General features: G+C 40.6%; 1 protein-coding gene across 2 annotated transcripts in view; it reads left to right on the top strand.

Moving 5' to 3' along the window:
- The first annotated feature begins 6,045 nt into the window (after positions 1 to 6,045).
- ctnna1 (catenin (cadherin-associated protein), alpha 1) overlaps positions 6,046 to 23,195 on the top strand; it is a 75,514-nt gene continuing 58,364 nt past the window's right edge. Inside the window, exons 1-7 of one of the 2 annotated variants that reach the window (XM_053428178.1) lie at positions 6,046 to 6,164; positions 8,268 to 8,377; positions 8,667 to 8,862; positions 13,958 to 14,124; positions 14,415 to 14,534; positions 15,804 to 16,073; positions 19,518 to 19,721. In XM_053428178.1, coding sequence (XP_053284153.1) covers positions 8,273 to 8,377; positions 8,667 to 8,862; positions 13,958 to 14,124; positions 14,415 to 14,534; positions 15,804 to 16,073; positions 19,518 to 19,721 — 1,062 coding nt within the window. In that variant the 5' untranslated portion in view covers positions 6,046 to 6,164; positions 8,268 to 8,272. Of the gene's footprint in view, positions 6,165 to 6,192; positions 6,376 to 8,267; positions 8,378 to 8,666; positions 8,863 to 13,957; positions 14,125 to 14,414; positions 14,535 to 15,803; positions 16,074 to 19,517; positions 19,722 to 23,195 lie in introns of those variants that run through there. The other variant, XM_053428179.1, reaches the window with a different exon arrangement.

The following is a 23,195-nucleotide window of genomic DNA, read 5'->3' as shown; positions in this document are numbered from 1 at the left end:
ACACTATTTATCTGGGGAAGGACTACCTACGTGTTGTAAAATTCCTCTGGAAATTAGCTGACTGCTTCTTTTATTGTTTGCCAGAGAGCCCTTGGCTTGAAGCGGTAGCATACTGAATCACCCACTGCCTGCCGCCTATAGTCCCATGACATGTTCAGTGGAAAGCTTGTGTTTAAAGCCTGACTGAACGCAAAGTCTTGATATTGAAGATGTTACCTTCTTTAAAAATAGAAAACTGAGATTTGCCTCCGTTTATCTCTGCATTAAATATTTAATCCTGCTTGACTTCACATTTATTCAGGTATAAACATCTAACCTGAGTTTGATTTGATAATATGGTCCTGGGAGAGCATCAAGAGACTTTAAATAAAGTAGTTAGAGCAAACCCCCATCACCATCCAAGGCCCATCATATTAGACAGTCACATGGGGCCTCATAAGGGGGTTTCTGACCTCTTGTACCTGGCTGATCGTAGAATGTGAGGGGTTCTCACAAAATTAGCTGTTAGTTTTAAAACCTCTTTACCTTCCCAAGTCCAAACATGCATTAAATTTTATTTCGACCCATACCAGTTCTTTTGTTTATTCATTTAGCGACTAAAACTCACAGATTTAAAAAAAAGACAGCAGCGCGTTGATGTCCTTAGAGCTTCCTTTTAAAAAATTAAAGCCACCCATAATGTACAGTGTGATGTTATATAAGCTGTCTTGAGCTATTTCAGTGCCGCTGATGTTGTGACCTTGTGCATGTTTGTGCGTACACTAACCAAGTGTAGGCCAGACACTGTATTTGTGAAGCAGATATATGTAGGTAATACGTTTGGTTCTAACGTTGTGACGGCCGTCTGAACCTGTGACTCATTACTGATCTGAAATGCCTCATGTTTCCTTTTGTGGCTTCCTCCACATTCTTCACCTTCCTCTGAGCCTGAATCCCACATGGTGCTGGAAATTAGAACACTAACTCCCTGGAGAATTTTGGTTTCTGGAATATAGTGCATGTATAGACAAGTGCAGACTGGTCGGCTGGTAATTGTGTTTCCCTCAGTAATCACTGATTGTTTCAAAATGATGATGAACATGTTGTTACCATCCGTTGAACCTATCCAGAAATAGAGGCAGAACTGCTGGGAGAGCGTTAACAGCAAATGCACTTGTTGGAATACTGTCTGTAGCATTGTTACCACAAAACATCAACAACTCCTCACTGAGTGCTAGTCCTTCTCTGCAATAACACTTGTCTGACTTTGAAGACTTCTCTCAAACTAAATGCAAAACATTTTTGGTGGCGTTAGTGGGCTCTATTTATTTGAGTCTTATCGAGCATTCAAAGTGCTTTACAGTTTTACCTCACAAACACATTCATGCAATGCTCTAAGGGCTGTCAGGAGTTTAGTATCCTACCCAAGGACACTTCGGAATGCAGACTAAAAGAGCCAGGGATCAAACTACCAACTGTCTGGTTTGAGGGCGACCCTCTCTACTCCCTGAATCATGCTTATGTTTTTTGTGTTACACATATATCTTAGCAAACCATCAATGCAATTATACACAATCAAATGTTGGTTAATGGTCTTATGGCGGGCAGATGCATATAATTCAGTTATATCCTTCCCACTCTAGAGCCAAGGAGATGTTCAACAAAGACTGACTATAGTAGAGCAGAAGGCAGCGGTCTGATGATATGTAGACCAGCAGGTGGAGCTCAACAAACTGCCAACAAGTAGTTAACTGCACCCATCTCAACGGCCCAATCAGATGGCATTACATCCTTATGAAACCATTACATCACTGTCAAAACAAACAGGCTGTAAACATGTTTGATTTGTTTTCCCAATGGACATTTCTTTCGCTTCTTTTCACCTCGGCGAGAAAGTCACAGTGAATCACTGCTACTGGGGAGAATCATTAGTGTTGTTAGCATGTTGATTTTGCTCTCCACCCCCTGGGTGTTGCAGTGGATGACTGATGCTAATACGTTGCACCGTGCTCATTTCTAATTGCGAAGGTAAGAGGTCTTACTCAGGAAGGAAGAGCCTGCAGATGGAAATCATGCAGCTCCATGGAAAGGATGAGTCACGTGAATGTGGGCAGAGTGAAAGTCGCTGTGTTCCTTATGTCAGGGAACAAGACCCTCCTTCAGTGACGGAGCTTCCAGTCCAGTCAACATCAAAGTATGAGTAACTCATTTGACAGAAAGCTATAAGGTACAGTTACTTCCACGTCTGAAAAAACCACAGATGATAACAAATTGACGCTCGCCTATGGCTGCAATCACGAGTGCTTCTCTCGCCAGGACTGCCATTCGATAAGACATTGTGTTCCATGAATAGAAACGCATATCTAATCTACAGATTCACTGAGCAGAAAGCTCAGAAGAAAGCATGTAATGTAATATGTATATTGAATGTATATTTTACATTTTGGACAAATCCCCCCCCAAATAAAAATCACGATAAAAATACACTAGAACGCTTTATTTTTCAAATGCCACACAGGACAGATTTGCATTTGCTCAATTTTGGATTCAGCGTGTGACAAACATGTGCACTTTCTCATAATGAGAAGGAATTATTTATAGCATGCTGTGCTCTTATCATTTGTCGGGCCCAACAGGTACAGAAAGCTGAAGTTCAAGGACACCCAAACTTGTCCTCCAAGCAAGCTGTTCCTCGGACAAACATTCATCATTCAAGCACAGAATCCTTCTTTCAACCTCAGAGAATTAATTGGATAAACAAAACTCTACCACACGATGTACGTGGCAGGCACCTCTGTGCTTGACTGAAATTAATATTGCACACAAGAGAGTTCACTTATTTATCTCAGTTTGCGGGAATTTAATATGCCTCTTTAATGCATGGCCCTTCAGTTTCGGCATGGTCAAAACTCCTTGGAGAAAACAATTACTTTGCTAATTATTATTGCGCGAAGAATATTCAGGGGCGTCTTTCTGGGAGATAATTGTATTCTGAGGCCTTCATTAAAGAGCTCTGTAAGTACATAGTACATTTGTAAACTCATTCTCATCAGGACTGTAATTCATTCTGCACTGGTGGAGCTTCATCTACTTCGGCAAACAACACAAGTGTGTCAGCTGGAATAGAGCACAGAACAAAACACCATTGTAGCTTGCAATGTTCTCTGTGGTAACAACTGTGGATTGCAGATGACCGTCTCCTATTTTCTGAAGCGTTTTTTTTCTGCTTTCTTTCTCTAAACACACACATACATATACGTATATATATGTATATGTATGTCTGCGTGTGTGTATACAATTTGAATTATGACCCATGTGATTGCACTTCTTTGTCATATTAGATTATATATTGTGTTTTGTAATTAGACTTATCCTTTGCCAAAGAGGTTTAATGAGCACACACCAATGGGAGGTTACAGGAAAGGATGCAGGCTGTAAAAACTTAATTACCAGATTAGCACTTGTCATTGCCTTTCTACTTAAGATATAACATGATACCTCTGTTTAAAGAGATAGTGTTTCCATTGTGTGTGGGTTGTACTTTATATTTGTGAGAGGACCATTTTGATCATAGACCTGGCGGAGTGAGTTAGAACGGTCCTCACTTTTTCAAAGAGCTGTTCGAGGGTTAAGATTTGGATTTAGGGTTAGGGTTAGGGTTGTGTGTGTGTGTGTGTGTGTGTGTGTGTGTGTGTGTGTGTGTGCGTGTGCGTGCGTGCGTGTGCGTGTGTGTGAGGTGAAAAAGTAAAGTGGGAGGACTGGCCTCTGGCCTCTTCAAATAATCTATTTATGGCTCTCGCACTTCAATATGTCTGAACCAAAATACCTGCCTCTTGAATATGTTTGTCAAACTTCTCATTGTTATCAGTCACAGCTGCAACAACCCATAAAGGTGACCCTCCTGCATACTGTCAGTGGCTTATATACTTTTTCCTTGACCTTGAAATCTTCGTGACATCTGCGTGCCCTTTCTAGCGCAAGAATAAAGTCTCATATGAAAGGTCAGCACTGCTGTAGGAGGATGTTTATTATATATTAATAAAATATGAGAAACCAACTCACCTGAGAAACCTGCTCGCTGCGTGTTAACCTGACGCTGCATCAGCTGACTTTGGAGTACACGTCTTTCTCTGGAGTCTGCTATACTGGAATTTGTTCCTCCAACATTTGGCCTCATTAACATTTTAAAACACAACCTTAGGTAAGATACATGGAATGAATGCAGTCATATATAATTTCTGAGAAGGTTGGAAACCGAGCTCCTCCGCGGGGACCAGAATAGGCCGTATGTTAACAATGAAGAAGAAGACAACATTTTTTTTTTTTTTAATCCAGTCAACTGGATATATATATATAATATATATATATATATATACACCTCATATGAGTCAATATATGCAAATGTACATTAGCATTATTTCTATATACTTTCTATACCACAGGTGTCAGTTAACTCACGCTATATCTTTGAATAGTTAGTTCAATATACGTTGTATGACACTTTGACATTGGCAGAAATATGGGTTCAGAACAAATTCTAAAATGATCCACCTACCATTGACAAAATATGTCACACATGCTGCTAAATAACTGCAGGTGAAAGAAAAAATACTTTGAAGATTGCAGTCACGTATAACTTGAAAAAATTTAATAATAGATTAAAGGTAAGGTTTCTCCCAAGACATCACTTGAGAATGAAACCTTTAACCTGAATCAGTTTTTAATGAGCAAAGATGCTTGAATTGGATTTACTGAGTAATGTTGGTTGTGAGGTTGGACAGCGTGCAGCTGGACAAGAAAACATGAGATGGGATGAGAGCACCATTAAATTTCACCTCAGCAGTAAATAATTAAAATCCTTCACCGTGAAATGCTTTCCAAGTTGGCTATAAGGTGTAGTGTGTGTTGATTTGTTATAATAAGACAATCTAAGGTGAGCTCTGAATCAAACACCAAGGTTTTTTGGCAGTTTCTACTGTAGCAAAGTCAGGGAATAGGGAGACTGTACATAAAGATGGATGACATGACTGCTCCCTGAAAGTGAAGCCAAAGTGTCTTGAATACCACCTGCTGGCTGGTTGCAGTATAGGTCATAAATCCCACCTCCAGTGTGTTAATTGGTGGGACAAAGGCTAAAAAGTCAAAGCGCACATAATTTCAGTCATTTTAAGTAGATCTTATCAAATTGATGTATGTTCGAGTCTTAATTTTCCCAGCAATCTTAGTTTGAATTGCCTCTGATGAGGAGCTTATGCTTTCACCCCGTCTGAGTGTTTATTGGTTTGTATGTTTGTTTGTAAGCAAAATTACACAAAAACAACTCAACAGATTTCAATGAAATTTGGTGGAAAGATGTGGTTGGGGAAGAAGCTATAAAAATTGGGTGTGGATCCGGATCAGCGGACAGAAACAGGATACTTTTTTTTCACATTCTTTAACATAGCAAAATAGGGAATAGTTCATGAATCTAGATGAAAACAATGAGGCACATTTAGGGAGCTGGTATCTATATGGGTGAAATTTGGTGCAGCGGGATTGAATTTGAGGAGACTGGTGGGCCTTGGCGGAGGTGTACAGTCTACTTGGTGACATTCAAGATAGTTACTGGATGACAGAAGCACTACCTTGAAACGTCATGATAGACAGAAGCGGAGATGTATCCATTTTTACATAGCATCTATGAATGGCTTTTCAGGATTAAATTAAATATGCACTTTTGTTTGCACTGATAAAACAATACCGATGCAGAAATAAAGAGCTGTTATGTTAAACTGTCAAAAAAAATTTAACATTATTTAGTCTTTAACATCAGATCCCCAGATGACTATCTATCTGGCTCCATGGTTTTGTCTTTGCTGTAGAGTAAGTTCCCTTTCCAGACGTGCCTGTGTAGAAACTACAGCCTGCTCCCGCACTAGGTTTCATGGAAGCAGTAATTAATCCATATATGGACACACGCAGCCAGTGCCACGCCCGGGACACCTCCTCGTTCTGCGGGCTTGCTGTGTCCTGTGGTCGGCCCGGGCCTGCGCCTGCCCCCGCTGCCAGGAAGTTCAGGAACTCGGTCACCGCCCCGGCTCCAGCTCCCCCCTTCGCCCCCCACCCGCACGTCCCCACCCCTCCGCCTCATCCATTGTTGGGCAACAGCCTGCGACACCGAAACAATCGTGACCGAAACTTCCCAGGTAACGTAACTCGCTGCAAATCTTTTACTTCTTGGACCAACTGCTCGGGTCAACTTGTCGTCAAACGTGCGCCGTGTTTGCTCGGTGGCTCGTGGCGCAGCTGAGTTTCAGTCGGCGAGGGGAGGAAAAGTTTTCAGCCCAGGAATTCCGTAGTTCTCCTTCCTCCATTTTGAACTTTTAAACTCCGGGGTTTAGTAGCGGACTGTTGTCGGTAAGTTTACTAACTTTAAATGCAGCCGCACCCGGGAAAGATACTCCAGCTATTGGCAGTGGACGGGACAGGCCTTTAAGAACATAGCCCAAGTTCCCCGCAGCTTTAAAGCGGTCTAACGGAGCCACCGCTGAGGGTTGTTGTGTAGGCTAGCATTAGCGTTAGCAAGGTGCCGTGTCTGATACGGCGAACGTTAGCAGGTAACCAACTAAGCTACTAGGTTAGCTAAGTTGGCTTAAATGTAACCGGTGTCCTAATTAAAGAACCATCCATTGGAAGTCGGTACAGGACCGGGGTTTAACAGCACCATTTGTGTGTTACCGTTACAACGAACTGTGCAAACTTTAGCGGTGTAAACAATCACAAATCCAAGTAAAGTTAGCCGCAACAGGTGTAACCCCACCTATCGCTGTTAGCACCTAGCTCACCTGGAGCTCGACCCGCCCCAGTGCCCAGTTCGAATACGTGCTAAACATGTACATTTGTGTCTTTCTTCGTAAACTACAACATCAACGTTTTTTTTCTCTGGTTTCTCTCGGACCCTAATGTATTCGCTTGCTTGGCACTTCCGCAATCACCTTATGGAGCCTTTTGCCCTGCACAGACCTTTAGATTCATCTGATCAGATCCGCAGATATCTGTCCCTGAAACTCCTCACGCCACACCCAGACCCTCATAGAGGAAGTCAACAGAATTTCACCAGTGATGTCGCAGTTACCTGGAATAATCAACAGACCGGCTTTGAATGCAATAATTAAATAGTTACTGGTTGTCTCAGTGTAAATAATCCACAGTTAGGTGCGTGCGAATTACTGGTGAATGTGATGTTTTTATGTAGAGCCTTCAGGGCCTAGTTTCTCGGTGTAGTTTTTCAGTTCACGTGTTACAGTATTTGTTATAAAGGCACATATGTCACAGCAGTGGAGATCTCAAAGCCCCCACAAAACAAAGCTGCTGTCATGGTTAAATCATTATTATATATTGCATCTGTTGGTTTGTGTGACGTTAAACATGCAGTGGTTGATAAGTAATTGCAGATGAAGGCCTCAGTGAATACTGTGGAAAAACATGACGAGCTTGTGCTTGGGATTTATGTGACGGATAAAACAAGTTGACACTGCGACAGACCATCTGCATCCATTCATACTGCCTGGCATTTTTTTCTTCTTTCTGATTGGTTCAAATTTAAAGGGTGTCATAGATCAGAGCAACTATAACCCATCCTAGTGCAATCCATGACAGTAAAACACATAGCTCCTCCACCCAGTAAAAAATCAGTTGGATTTAATGTTGGGTAGTTGTCCTTCAAATATGTTGTGGTGTATTTAATAGCTTGGTATAATAATCAACAATATAGGCTAATGGCTAGTTAGAATATTGTTCTCATACTACAACTGGCCAGCCTTTCAGCTTAAGGCCCTCAGCCCTCAGGGCTGGCTGATTATCCCTGCCCCTCCATGTTTGATAGCTAATCAATGGAGCTGCAGCCCCTGAGTGAAAAGACAAATCGAAATTGGGGCACAGTGTAACTGTGCTCGGCTTTTGGCAGACATTCTGTGAGAGATGAGGCAGTGCTGGCTCTAACAAGGGACCTAATATTTTGACTATTGCACAAGCCTTTAGAGAGTAGTCTGAATTTCATAAAGGAATATTGATTTGGGAAGCAAACTTTTTTTACTGACTGCATCTTCTAAAGTGGTTTTCCTTTTTATTGGTAAAAGCAAAAAGCAGTCTTTTGTAACATACAACCACAGTCGTCTTATTTGAAAGAGAGTCATTTATTTGTGCCGTTTGATGCCCTCTGAATTGTGTTTCATCATTGCATGTAGAAGGAAATTGACTGGGTCCTGGTCTTCTGTTTTAAATTTCTGTTTACTTTCTCCAAATTCCAGACACAATGACGACCATCAACACAGCAAACATCAACTTTAAATGGGATCCAAAGAGTCTGGAGATCCGCACTCTTGCAGTGGAGAGGCTGCTTGAGCCCCTGGTCACCCAGGTAATGTGAACAAAGAGTATTTTTATCCATAATGATGGGATAGGGTCGGATGGTTCATATGGGGAATTGACATCTTGGTGAGAAAAAATGCTTGAAAGCAAGCAATTATTTGAATGTGTTTTATTTAATCATTAAAGATGTATTTGGTGAAAATTATGTATTCTACATACAAACTCAATTGGTGGATGCTAATTATTTTGATAAGAAACTAAAAGCTAGTACAGCGGGGTCATAGGTTTTCTGACATTACCTGTTACACTGAGCCATTTTGTATTCCTGCCATACATAGGTAACCACTTTGGTAAACTCCAGCAACAAAGGTCCATCTAACAAGAAGAAGGGACGCTCAAAGAAGGCTCATGTTTTGGCTGCTTCAGTGGAAAATGCTACCGAGAACTTCCTGGAGAAAGGAGAAAAGATTGCAAAGGAAAGTCAGTTCCTCAAGGATGAGCTGACTGCAGCTGTGGAAGATGTCCGCAAGCAAGGTAAATTGAAAATGCATACTGCAGTAGCGTGTGGTTTCTAGCTGGTACAGAGTACCTCTTAAGATAGCTGGGATTATACATAAATCATAAGCTATGTACATGTCATCTGCCCCAGTGGAAGACATTGCATTGAGCCTGATAGATTTCCACTTGCGGTTGGGTTTTCAGGGCTCCCATTAATAGACTTTATATGGTTCACATTTTGTTCAGTCCATACACTGGCATTACAATGCCACCTACAAGGATCTTAATCAATTATGTGTCCATTCAGACGTTCATGGATTCTTTTAGCTCAGTGTAAGTTTGCTCAGAGGTTATATGGACTTCAGCATCACTAGCCTCACTCTTTTAAGCCTAAGGTGTTTTGTAGTATTTCTCCTCTTTTATGTTTCTTGTCTGTGTTCTATTGAGATGAAGCGATAGAAGGTTAATAGAAGACTCCATAAATTAAGGCCGGGCAATAATTCAATGTTATTGTCTATCATAACGCTTTGGTGCAAAGAAAAAATTGTCCTAGGTTTTTGTAGTATGTTTATTACAAGTCTCTTCCTGCTGTATAGTGCAGTAAATATCAAAATAATCTATCTTCATTTTACATTTTCAGTAGGAACAAAGACATTTATATAGTGGGATATTAATTTTGCCATGGCCAAGCCCCCCCTTACCTTGCATTCCCTGCAATATAATTCCACTGAAGTCCTCCTGATTATAATAGAAAATCTCCCCCATCCCTGTGCTTGAGCAGCATACGACCTTTGTTGGGCTGTCAACGAATAAAAACAGATATTCTATTGTGTGAATTAATATTCAGTTGGGGTTGGAATAAGAGGTACTGCTGGGGCTGTCTGTGGCAAAAGCCTGAGCCGCATGTCTGTATGGCAGACAGGAATCACAGATCATCACAGTCATTGATTGATAATGAAATGTATGTCATGATCAAATGTGAAAATAATTCAACATTAGCAGTGATTTGCACTTAAAGCTATCTGAAACTCCTAGATCTAGAACGCAGAATTGTCGAATCGAAACATAAATTTGCAAGCCCAGTAAAATACAGTAAACCCACCATTCCGGCATCAGCAACCTGAGAGATCATCATGAGAATATGCACCTAAATGAGCAAGGGCCGATGTCAGGAACTCTACCCAAACCGCCACTTCTTGACTTGTATTTAACACCATAGAATGTAGGTATAGTGAGAATCCCATATAATGAGGCTTGAATCCTCTGCAGGAGGAGCTGCAGGTTTGGTTCCCCACTGCTGCAAGCCCTCACCTTCTTTTTCTCCCCCTTTCAGGCTTATAATCGGTCCTATCAGTGAAGGAGAGAATGTGTGAAGTTTTCTTTTATATACTTTTAAATTACGCTACCAGGGCAAAAAATAAATAAAGGAGTAAACATGTCCTGTTTGCCCTGGTATGATTGCAGTAAACCGTTGATGGTTCTTTGTCAGCAGCAGTAACAAGTTTCAGCTTGATTTACCTGTGTTATCCTGCTCAGACTAGTGTTAAAAGGATCCTTTGTGCCAGTTTGTAGAGCACATTGGTTTGCAGCCTCTGGAGCTGAATTTGTCTGTAATGACGATGACGAAATCAAAAGTGAATCATCAAACACCAGGAGGCTCGTCTTGTCTTTGTAGGGAGTGCGTTGGTAGTTGAGATTTGTCTAGATTCCTGTATAAAAGGTTATCTGCACATTATGCGGCAGAAGTGACACAAAAGGTATCTCTCAACACGCATACATTTTTGTTCCGATTTTATAATGAAAATTCCTCCTTTTTGGTTGTTTCCATGGTGATCAGAAGAAGGATGTGCTTGTCCTTCATCAAGGGATAAAAATGTCGAAAGATGTCATTGATGATGTCAAATGTATTTAAATGACTATATCCACTTGCCTGCGGGACTCAACCCACACACAGTCCATTTCCAATTCAATTGCATACCTCCCACAAGTCTCAAAACAGGAATCCACCATCCAATCACCTGCCAGTGAAATTACTATTTGTCTTTTGATAACAAGTTATATCATCTAGCAACCACACTTGGAAGCCTCAATTATCCCTTTCTTCTCTGAATATGTGTCTCTCTCTTGACACAATAGCAGACCGTTGAGACCGGGGAGCTTTGACTTCAGGGTGGCTGTTATCACCTTGTGAAGCAACATCTGTGTCACTGTCTCCTCTCCCCAGATGCCCAGCGAGTTATACTGTGTCCCTTGCTCGAGTACTGCTCTGAGTAGTTGGGAGGTGGATGACATGTTGCTAGATGGCTTGTGCTGTGCTCAGTGCCCAGGAATGTTACTGTTGTCGTGGTAAGCTGTCACTGGGCCGGAATTCAGTGACTGTTGTGAGCTGGTGCCTAGGCCTGGCTGTCAGCTATGCCATGCTGCTCAGTGGAGCGTGCCTAGACTGATAATACGGCCATTGAGTAGGGTAACACCCCCCCACCCCCACTGGATTCTGAAAACATTTTCCAACCAGCTGTGGCTTAACAGCTGTTTAAAATGGGAGAAACAATTCTGACATGATCATTGAGGATGACATAAAATTCATGTAGAAGATGCCAGCAATCCCTTCTCCGTTTTTCAAATGATTTGAAATGTAGTGGATGTTTGGCGCCAGTTAAATTATTTTCTGAATATTATATTCATTTTTTATTTACAATAGAAATCAGTATACACATTTCTACAGTAGACATTTCTTATCCTGTAAACACTTCCTTTACTAAGCCCTTTCTCTCTGTTCTTTTCCTCTCCCTTTTGTCCTTTCCTCCCCGTCTTGAGTCTCTGTTGTCCTGTTTTGGAAGGCTTTTTGCGTGATATACATTTTAATCATTTCAGCGTGCACTTGGTGGGCCGCAGGTGAGCATTAGATGGATGGAAGTTTATTAAAGGAGCCCTGATCACTATCTGCCCCCTGAAAATGGCCCTATTGATTTTGCTTACAGGGGGGGAATAACAGCCTGAAGATGTGGACTGTGTTTGAGGTCTGTGTTGTCAATCATTTGCAACAACAGCTTTAGCTCTCTGTCGGGGTAACATGAATCTGATTCAGATCTTTGTGCTAAAGATTTGATGGTGCAATATTTTTCTTTTTTTTCTTTACCAATCACACTGCTTCACTGAAGTTAAATGTGCATTTTCTGAAACTGTTTCTTTGCAAGAATATTGATGAAACAAATGACTTGTTGTATTTTTGTATTGTATAGGTTATGTGCATACCTGCAACATAGCTTTGACGCACAAGCATGAATTGGGCTTAAGAGAAAGTGGCATCACTGATGAGTGAGGAAATGAGTCTAAGCATCACACATCCAGTCGTCTGTTGTTAAGTCAGTTTGAAAAATCTGTTTTTGAATACATTCCAGGGGTCTAAGCCAAATTTCACGTATCTAAATACAGCTCATTTCTTATCAAGGAGTGCAAGAGTACACTTATGCTTTGACTTCATAAAATACACTATGGCACTTACTCAAGAGTGATCAGTCAGCCAGTTTGTAAGACTTAGTTTATTGCGCAGTCCTTTTTCAGTATTGCCTTTTATGTTGCATGCCTACCGGAAATAAATATTGAACCTAATCCCAGATCAAATGTAGGTTAAAGGGCCTTGAGCGTCATCTTCTTTGTTTCATACCGTTAAAAGTTTGTAGTGTTGTCCTTTGTGTTAACGTATTGTGATTTTATTATGTTAACGCAGGTCTTTTTACTTCCTTTCTTAATTTTGGGAAGCTGCTATATGACACAAAAGAAATGTCGGATGTGTTCTGTCAATAAAAGTATCGTCATCCCTCTCTCAACTGTTAACCCTGTGTACGCTCAAGGTTGTTTGAGTCAGCCCTGGGACACTATGGCTAATGTGGAAGCACATCCTGTTTGAAAGCAGTTCTCTCTAAGCATTGGTGCCAAAAAAGATAGCTGCCTTCTAAATACACTACTGTCAAAGAAATAGTATTTAGCAAGATTGTAACAACTGAGAACAAACTGCTGCTGAATACATAAAAAAAAAAAAATCCTGATCATACTACATAGGTAAAGAAGTATATATGATTGATTCTTGTTGCTCTGGGTTTGTACCCTCATGGTTGAATGCACTTATTGTAAGTCGCTTTGGATAAAAGCGTCAGTTAATGAAATGTAATATAAACAATTTCCCACTTTTTTTTATAGTCTTAGCTTCTTTGGAGCTGTACAACATCATAGTAAAGTGGACGATATAAGTACTCATCGTTTTGTTGGTTTGACCCTATCATTCATTTTTTTTTTGTTTAATTTTGGCCATTTCTCTTCTGAAGTAAACTGTTTTAGGATTTACTGTCTTGTTCATAATGTGAGCCTACAAAGTCCATTTGTGTGCCCAGCCAACTGTGCAGGCCCAGCCAATGTAGGACAAAGCAGGGAGCTGGACAAACCAGACACTGAGCCTTTTGTTGTGGCTTTGACCTCCTTTTTTTTTTTTGTGTGTGTGCACGTCCATTTGAAAGCAGAAATTATTACCGGACACTGAAATGGTGTGGGTGTCTGTGTGTGTCACGGCCCCTCTTGATGACACATGCTGACCCAAGTCAGTCAGGGAAAATGTGCCAAACAGTTGTCCGCTCCTGAACACCCATCCTCCTTTCTAGTGATTTTGACTGTGACCCCTCACAGAAACGTGCTGCAGTACTCCCACCACTACTAATACTACCACCGATGTTACTACAGCTACTGTAGGCTTATATCATAAATACTGCCAATAATGGTAACGAAATGTTTTTATCGGTGATGAATTTTGTCTTATTTAATGGTTAAATACACAAAAACATTATTTAAGTTTTTTGCATCACATTTTTAAATCATAACCTGTTGGTGAGGCAAGTGCTGAGTTAATCAAATGGTCACAGCTTGGTGTTAAAATATTTCTTCTGTAATCACTGCAAACTGATGGAAAACTGTTTACTGGTCACAGTCAATTGAGGATTAAGTGCACTTTTTAGCACTAAAAACTAATTAATCACAGCTGGTGTTCCAGGAGAGTTCTTGCTGTTTTGAATTGTATTTCATTTGAACTTGTAATTTACACTTTAGAAGTTACAGCAGATGTTTTGTCATTTGTTCTCAGGTGACTCCATGCGCCAGTCTTCTGGAGAATTTGCAGAAGACCCCTGCTCTTCTGTGAAGAGGGGTAATATGGTTCGTGCTGCCAGAGCCCTCCTGTCAGCAGTCACACATCTGTTGGTGCTGGCTGACATGTCTGATGTCTACAAACTTCTACTGCAACTGAAACTGGTGAGATTGTCAGATTTGTATCCATATTGCACTATATAAACATGCTTATCAGTAAGACTTTGCCATATCAGTTCCTCTCAACTTGAATCTGAAAACAAATAAAGTTATTCTTATGTTATGATGGGAGCTGCGCGATATCTTCTGGGCTAGGGGAGGCTCATCCCAACATGTGTAAATAATAAGGGAAAACTGAATAAGCAAGATTTTGAACTTAGGTCATAGATATTAACCCAAATTTGCATCTTTCTTTTTATAAATTAATTCAATTTTCCCACCTTTTCCATCTTCAGGTGGAGGACAGTCTGGTGAAAGTGCGTAATGCAGGAACAGAACAGGACCTGGGAATTCAATATAAAGCCTTGAAGCCAGAGGTGGACAAGCTGAATATGATGGCTGCCAAGAGACAACAGGTACGGGCAAGTTAGCATGAAAGGGAGACAGTTTCTGATTGGGGAGAAGGGGATTGATGGAGTTGACCGTGTCTGAAGGTCATCATGTACATGAGTGGGTATTACTGCTCCTGTCAATCATTACCAAACATGTTATCCAAATGTCATAGCAAATTGTAAGTAGAGTTGTAATATAAAGTAAACAACAGGAAGAGTGCCTTATGCATATATTACTACATGTATGTTTGTATGTATGTATGTTTGTATGAACAATCAATTACCAGTTGCAAGGACGTGGTGTGGGAATGCAGGGGCATACAGTCTTGAGAAACAAAATGACAAAAGCCTTTTCCTTGTGATCAGATATGGCATCTACAATGTTTTTCTCTACTGTGGTGTTCGTGGTATTCAACAAAGGACACATTTATAAGACATTTCCCATCACACATGCAAATCACTGCATATGGAGAAAGCCTAGTGAATAGTGTTTTGATGCGTTAACTCAATAATTAATATGCTAATTATGGCATTAAATACATTTAGTTCCTTTTATATTAGATTTCTTTAATGTCCCCACTACACATGAGTGTAGAAAGACGAGGATAAAACTTGACTGGTTAGCGGGGGCATACAGTCATGAGGCAGTAATTCTGTAGGTTCATGAAATTAATACAGCCATTACATCATATAGAAAAAATATTTGAATTACTGTATGTACATTCTTCAAGCACTAAAAATGTAATCAGTAAATAATGTTTCTGATATTACCCCTTTTTAAATCTCCTTGAAAACTTGGAAGAGTAATCTGTGATGATCTTGTGAGCAAATTAGTTTTACTTAACAAAATGTGTTTAACTTTAGTGAATGCAGGAAGTAATAGGGCGGCACAACTTTTTTCTCAAGCAGAAGTAGTGTTCCTTTTGGAGGAGAGGTTTTGTGTATTCAATGTATTTTTTAAGCTGAAAGTCTATTTCAGCGATCACTATCTCCTCTCCTCCCTCCTATGAAACTGTAATTGCAATATAATGCAGAGGTCTGAAGAGCAGCGCATTAAATTGCAAAGGCATATTATAATGGCCTGATTATGACTGTTGTGTTACTGCAGGGGACAGAAATAAATCTGGGTCATCCAGAACAAACTCTGTCACACTTAGTGTCCCCACAAGGGCATGACAGGCCCATTTTGAATTTAAAATACATTACCACCCCGCCCCCTTAGGTATTCCATCTTCTAGTTTAACCCTTTTATTTTTCATATTTTTCACTTTCCTTTTAATCCCGTTCTGCTAGGAACTAAAGGATGTCCAGCACAAAGACCAAATGGCTGCTGCTCGTGGGATTCTCCAGAGGAACATCCCCATGCTGTACACAGCATCCCGTGCCTGCCTCCAGCACCCCGACGTGGCAGCCTACAAGGCTAACCGTGACCTCATCTACAAACAGCTGCAGCATGCAGTCTCTGGAATCTCCAACGCCGCCCAGGCCACCGCATCTGAGGACTCTGCACTCAATCATCCAGCAGGGGGAGGAGAACTTGCCTATGCCCTCAACAATTTTGATGTAAGTCAGATGAGTAGTTCACAGATCAAATCACATCCAGGTATCTGCCAGATCAATTCAAAACATCATATTTTTCCACCACCAAAAAGGCTCAGTTTCAATTAAAAGGGTCTATTAACAGAGTTAGATGAAGGCGTGTTTTTGAAGGATATAGTGAGGTCATATAGTGAGAGCAAACCCAACTGAATCATAAAATGACCGAAACCCTTGAGGGCTAGGGGTCAAGGTGGAAATTAGGATGAATATGTGGACAAATTGGGAAATGCCTTCAGGGTACCCCAAAATATATTTGTGAGTCACTACTACATTCCTTGATTTGCTTCTGTCTGTCAAACGAAGGAGATGCGCACAACTCTGGCATTCAGACAGAGAGACGCACATGAGGCTGCATTTATAACTCTCGTATAAGTCTCGTCATCAACTTGAGTTTACATAAATATAGTTGAACCCTTTTCTTAAGATTTATGAAACTGCCCATTCAACCTTTAACAGGTTTTTTAAGATGTTATTCAAACAAGATAATCTAATTAATATACATTATTAAAGGAATATATATATATGAAACAACATTATGAATATCAGTTGGATTTAACATTGAACCAGATGCAGTCTGTGGTGAAGAATAGAAAGATGTTTAACCAGATTTTTGGTTCTGACAGTATATAAATATTGATATAATGTACTGAAGATTGTTCATATTCAGCCCAAAGACACAAAGATCCAAAGCTACACATGAACTCTCTTTCAATGAGCTCAATAGAAACACAAGTTACCATTTTGTCCTCTACAAGTGTCCATTGTGTGCTCCCTTTCACTTGACGCAGTACTGCTCTTGTATTGATCATTTATTTAGTTTCACAATTTGCTGTGTGTGTTTGGAATAATATGCCCTTAAAGACTCACAGCAGTGTTTCTCAATAATTACCATGGCTCTGGGGGCCCACCAGTTTAATTTGTACTGCCACAGTGTAATTGTGATCTGAATTTTTGTTTCACTTCTCAGAATGACATAAAATATGTATAATGGAGTGTTTTTCACCATAGCCTAATTGTAGAGCGATGCCTGACTCTCGTTGGCCCGCTGTCATGCTCTCTCTCCCTCTCCCAAAGTCATTGACAATTGACCCGTCCATCATAGTCAGACTGGTGATTGGGAGCACTAAGAGATATCTCTCCTTGTCGGGGGACCATCAAAAAGAACCACAGATTTTAGAACTCAGAACTTGGCATATCATTGGCAGTTTTCGGTTTAGCTCTGAGCTTTTCCCTGACAAGCATTCAGTTGTCAGCTGGCAGGCAGGTCTTTGCATTACACAGGCCCTCTCTCTTTCTACCTGCCTATCCTCTCAGTGTACCCCTGTTACCACCATTGCTACCGTTATGTAAACCTTTTAATTTGTCAAATTTTAAGTGATACAGCTTACACAATTGGAGAAAAACTTTAATATGGCCTTTATTTAACCAGGAGCTCCCTTGAAATACTTTGTCTTTTTTTTTATGCAACACCTGGCTATCACTTAGTCTTATTACATTTGTAAATCACACGCCACAATGCTTTACCCAATCATCAAAATTCTTAGGCCCATCTGCAGATTTTCCACCTGAGTCAGTAGCACTTAGCACGACTTTTAAAAATGTACTTTTGCTAAGCTTTTTAAGTAGCAAAGTTAGTCCTTTTGACATTAATTTTGAAGTATTCTTTATTAAGCTTTGCTTCTCAAAATAGTCTCCGAACTCAGTACTTAAACCTTGCCATTTTTTGCATGTTTACACTTTTGGCAAATCAAGTGATCCCTGTGCATCCAACAAGTGGTAACAATGCTGTATCTGAGACTTGTTGCATCAGTTATTATTTTACAGGTAGTCACTCCAAAAACCTGCATACCTTTTTCCGACTAGCTCCTTCAAGAGCAAGGCAAAAATTAGCATGACTCACCCCCCCACCAAATTTCCTCTTTCTCTATTTCCTCCTCTCTGTCTCTCTCGTGTGCCTGTTGCCATGGCAATATGACACGAAAGCAGATGAGGTCAGATGAGACGGAATGGAGGGAGCTGGAGGTGGATGTGATAGAGGACGGGCTGCCTAATCAACCGCAGTTTTATCCACTGAATTGTTGAATATTTTGTAGCAACAAGACATCTGTTGAAGCACAGAGTTCAATGGAGAAGTTGTCTTTCTTTGATTCGCTGCCACAGGCGTCACAGTGATATCTCAACCCTCTGCAGCGCCTCTTTAGAATGTCAACTAGTTGCCTCTCTGAGCAGGCTTGTCCCTGTAAAATCAGACATTTGGCTGTTCTCTCTCATCTTGCAGATATAAAAAAAAAAGAGGGGAGTCTGCTACTGTAGCACTCAAATCAAAGGTAGCAAATCAAATTCTTTTACTAAAGGATTATACATTTATGTATACAATTAGGTATTCATAGGCTCATCTGTTGTCTGAAATGGATCTTATGCACATTGCAGACATACAGTAGTACAACACCTGTCCTTTTTTGACTCATAGTGGAATCTTTCATGGGGTCCTTGGAAAATGCTCTCACTATCCCTCAATAAGATCCTTTTATTACACTTTTTCTCCAGTCATGGCCCATAAATTTGCCTGTTGAAGCAACAAAAGTCAAAACACTATATCAGTGGAGCAAAAGAACAGGCTTATGCTTAAAAAGGCTATATAAAAAAAGATTCACCCATGCTTACTTTGTTCTTTTTCTGTTGGTAGAACAATCGAGAAGAGTCCCGGGACCAGTTTAGAAAAAAAAAACAAATCAAATTGTTTTCAGTTGAATATGAATTTTCATCTATATACAGCAGTAATGTCGAAAAGAAATTCTGACCAGACTTTCGATTCAGAAATGTTCATTTTCCTTTTCAAATGCTTTAGTTACTTTTTTGTACAGTGATGTATTAATAGTGATGTGTTGCCTGGATGACAAATATTTGAAAAGAATACAGCTGTTTCAGGTTTTCATTTTTCCCCAGCAATGCACTTTAATACAGAAAAGTCTCTGCAAATATGTTGATATTGTCCAAAACTTTTTTTACCATGTTGTGTACATAATTCCTCCAACATTCAACTTTTACCATTACATTTAATGTGGTTAACAAGGTACTGTGTCTTAATTATTTGCTTTCCATATCATGAATTAGTCAGGAAATGTTCTGTTATCGCTTTTTTCATTTTATGAAAGATGCCATCATTTATATAACTATTTCGGAAACTGTACTCTTATTGGCAGACATATATATAAATAAATACTCAAAATACATATTTACCTTCACCATAGGTGTTCCATGTCGACCTGTCTCTCAAATCCGCCCTCCTCTTGCTCTTCATTTTACTCTCTCTGGTCTTGAAGAAGGAGACATCAGTGTGCCATAATAACTTTTTGCATTTTTTTTATCCCTCCATGTGTAATTTCCCCTCTGCTCTTTCCCCTACAGAAACAAATCATCGTGGACCCTCTGGCGTTTAGTGAGGAGCGTTTCCGTCCCTCCCTGGAGGAGCGCCTTGAGAGCATTATCAGTGGTGCTGCCCTCATGGCCGACTCATCTTGCACACGTGATGACCGCAGAGAGCGTATCGTGGCCGAATGCAATTCTGTGCGCCAGGCTCTTCAGGACCTTCTGTCCGAGTATATGGGCAACGTAAGTGTCTCAGCTTTTGATATTTCCTTGTTCTTGCCATGCCACTATCTTAGACTCTGTAAGCATAACTAGTTCTCTAGTTTTTTATTCACATTTAGTCTTCATTGGAAATTTGGACAATATATTTGTGAGATTAAAAGACATATTAAGTTATACCTTTTTTCTAACTTTGACAAATAGTTCTATAATACATAACATCTGATTCCCAAAAAACTGTTTATAATGTAGGAATCAGGAGTTCGACCTAAAATCTGTGAAGTGCGATTAAACATTTTCCTTGGTCGCACCGGTGCACCAAACATTTAGCTGGCCTGTCTATGTGTATTTGATCCAGTCATGTCACTTCCTCATTTCATCTCTCCGCTGCGGCGTTTACATTAACCCATACACTGACACCAGACAGACACAAGGACAGTGAGCGGAGATAAGTGAGGAGAGGCAGTGAACGAGGTGCTAAATGTCAAACAGTGGTGTCAAAAAGTGCGAGTACATGGTCTATGCGACAGATTGCTAATGATAAACGATTAGTGCCGCCGATTTAGGATCAGAGCAGAAGCAGCGGTTGGATTTTAGTCTGGTTTGCTCCCGCCACACTCCTGCTCACCACCCGTCAGTTTACACTACTAACAATAAACAACACAATTCAGTAAAAAGTAAACAGTTAGTCTGGAGCCCTCAAATAATATTTACTTGATCCTTTCTGTAACATCAGAATCTCAGTGTGTGGAGTATCATTGCTTTGTAATGTCTTAGAATCTATGAAGCTGATGTTTGTGTTTGCTGCTGTTTTTGCTGGCTTTCAGAGGAAATGTCATACACTGCACAGCCTCCTTATTTCCTTGGTGAAATTTAAGTGTTCCTGTGTCTTTGATAGATGTCTGGTCAGGCAGGTTGTTATCGCTGTATTTTAACTCTTAAGCCCCTCTCACACTGGATAGAAAAAAACCACCATTAGCTGCCTATGTCTATAGAGTCCTAACAGGTATTTTCTCGGCTTCAGCTTCAAGCGCACTAATGGAAACATGATGCCTGGGTGGACACTGGACACACAAATTTTCACCCCTGTTCTGATGCGATTCTGTGATGGCTTGTCGCCTCCATCTGTCTCCATTCAAGCAATGCACCAATCTTGTTCAGCTGGCATCAAGTTTGAAGAGACCGAAGTTATAGAAATGAAAAACAGCTGCTATAACATAGTCACTGGCCAATGTAGCTTTCTACTGTGTACTAACCCTGCTTTCTCTCACATTCATAATGTTGAAGTTGCAAACCATACAAACAAATCAGTAAGGCAAACTTGTCTTCCGGAAATAATTCCATCAGCTTTTTAACCTGTGTCTCAATAGCTTACATATCTGTGCTTATTTTGTTGTAAGAGTTATCAACACACATTAGTAGTTTTTCCACAACACAAGTATTTTAACGATGCAAATTGATTTGTAGTTAAATTTCTGACTTTTTGTATGAACTGCTAATTTTAGGATGTCTCGCTAACTGGTTTACTACCTGTAGTAATTTCCCTCCTAAGCCAAGAGGCAACCTAACCTAACATAATCTAAATACAGTATTACATTCTAAATAGGCCAATCTAGAACGGGCAGATCGGCTGACTCAAGGCCTCAGTATGCTTCTCCGAGTCCGTTGCGGACTGACGGTCGGACGGATCGGACGGACCCTTTTTGATTTATAGTTCTACGAGCCTTTTTGTTGTGAAAATAATTCACCGCCAGAACAGTAGATGGCGCAACTGAAGTCGAGCATAGAGAAGCCTACCTCATGAGGTATATAGAAGAAGTCCACGCTGGTTTATTTACGTCCTCCCGGCTCCTCACACACAGTGAACGATGGCAACTAACAGAAAAAGGATGTTGATGACGCGACAGTTTTTGCTGAATAAAGTGACACCCAGCGGGTCAAAATGCTTTTGTTATCGTGTCTTAGCGCAGCGGTTCCCCGGTCTTGTTTCCAAACTGCGTTGCTAATTCAACAGCTGCAACAGCTTGAAGCTACACGGAGGCAGCTAGCTTCCCCCCAGCTTCCACACACAGTCAGCACGGACACCCGATACTAACTACTACCAAGTGTTTGCTTCTAACCTGACAGTGTTTGAGAAACAGTGTCATGAGAGCCGTGGGATTAAAGTCAGCGGGTGTTTGCGCTGTTCCCATCGCAGTTAGCATGGTGGCTAGCCCGCTAGCCCCGTTATCAAAGTTCGTTATAACCGTATGTGACCGTACACACATGCTGTAAGTGCTCTAACCAGCCACCGTCAGCCGGACAACGCCGCTGGCTTAACACACTTGTCACATTAATCATAGAGTCATAGTTGTGATTTTGGTTTATTGTGATGTAGGGAATGGAACAGGAAGTTTCCATTCCGAAATGCTGGCGTTAGCGGACCAATCACAGCCAAGTGCTATCCGTGGGCTGTCCGTCATTTCGACGTGTAGTTAGAAAAATGAGAGCTGCACGAAAAGCTCTCCGAGGAGCCTCGGAGAGCGTTCCACGTTGGAGAGGGCGGTCCTATCTGTCCGTGTCCGTCAAAACGGAGAAGCATACATTGGCCTTCACTTTTGTGAAGGCCAATACAGTAGAGAACTGGGCAATAGCTTAAGCCTGCCTGCTTAACAAGGTGAGCAAATTGGTGTTCTTGCTGCACCCAAATGTACTCTGTCTTCCTGGCCCTTGGCCTAATGCACCATGCAATGTCACTGAAATGTGTTGGAGGAGGTTTTGAGAGATTCTGCAAAGTAACTCTTTGGCAGAGATAATAACTGCATAGCAAAGTGGCATTTGATGAATTGCAGAAACTTTACATTTTGGAGCGTGTAGCTTTGTTTTAAGTATGACAAAGTAGTACTTTGTAATTCTACAGTAGTATTTCGCTTCACTTTGGTTGTCCTTGGGGGCAAGTATTAGATATTAAAAGGATGGTAAAGCCTTTTGTTTTGCTCCATTTCTATCCTTTACCTCTGTTCTGTTGTAATCAGCTTTTATAGAATACATTAAGCAAGATAAATAGATTAATGTAGCTGTATCTATGTTTGAATGGGTTTTCAATGACATATTCACAAAAAAGGTTGAGGAGAATCCTCAAATAAACCAGGTTGTAAAACTAGTTTCAAATCATTGCTCACGCCTGCGGATATGACATTAGTAACCTGATAAGAGGCCATTTGTCAGGGCAGACTATTTGACATGTCACAGACAGTAATAATAGAATGATGAAATGAATGATAGCTGAATTATTTTGTGCTGTTCAGTGTTCTCACCAAACATTTTCAAGATCATGACCAGATGTTGATCCAGTTAAAATGTTTCTTTCCCTGCACAGGCATTGCAGCAGTAGTTTGTTTGCTTTGTTGATCCAGAACATTGCCAGATTATTTAAGGTTCAGTCCATTCATGCAGTATCTCTGGTTTGCTTCAAAGTTTTCTACTTGACTGAACTCCTCCATTTCACTCAGCATCTTC

The sequence above is a fragment of the Pleuronectes platessa genome, chromosome 8, assembly GCF_947347685.1.
Source record: "Pleuronectes platessa chromosome 8, fPlePla1.1, whole genome shotgun sequence".
NCBI classification, from domain to species: domain Eukaryota; kingdom Metazoa; phylum Chordata; class Actinopteri; order Pleuronectiformes; family Pleuronectidae; genus Pleuronectes; species Pleuronectes platessa.
Note: the sequence above shows the minus strand (reverse complement) of the source record. Positions and strands in the feature narration are given on the sequence as shown.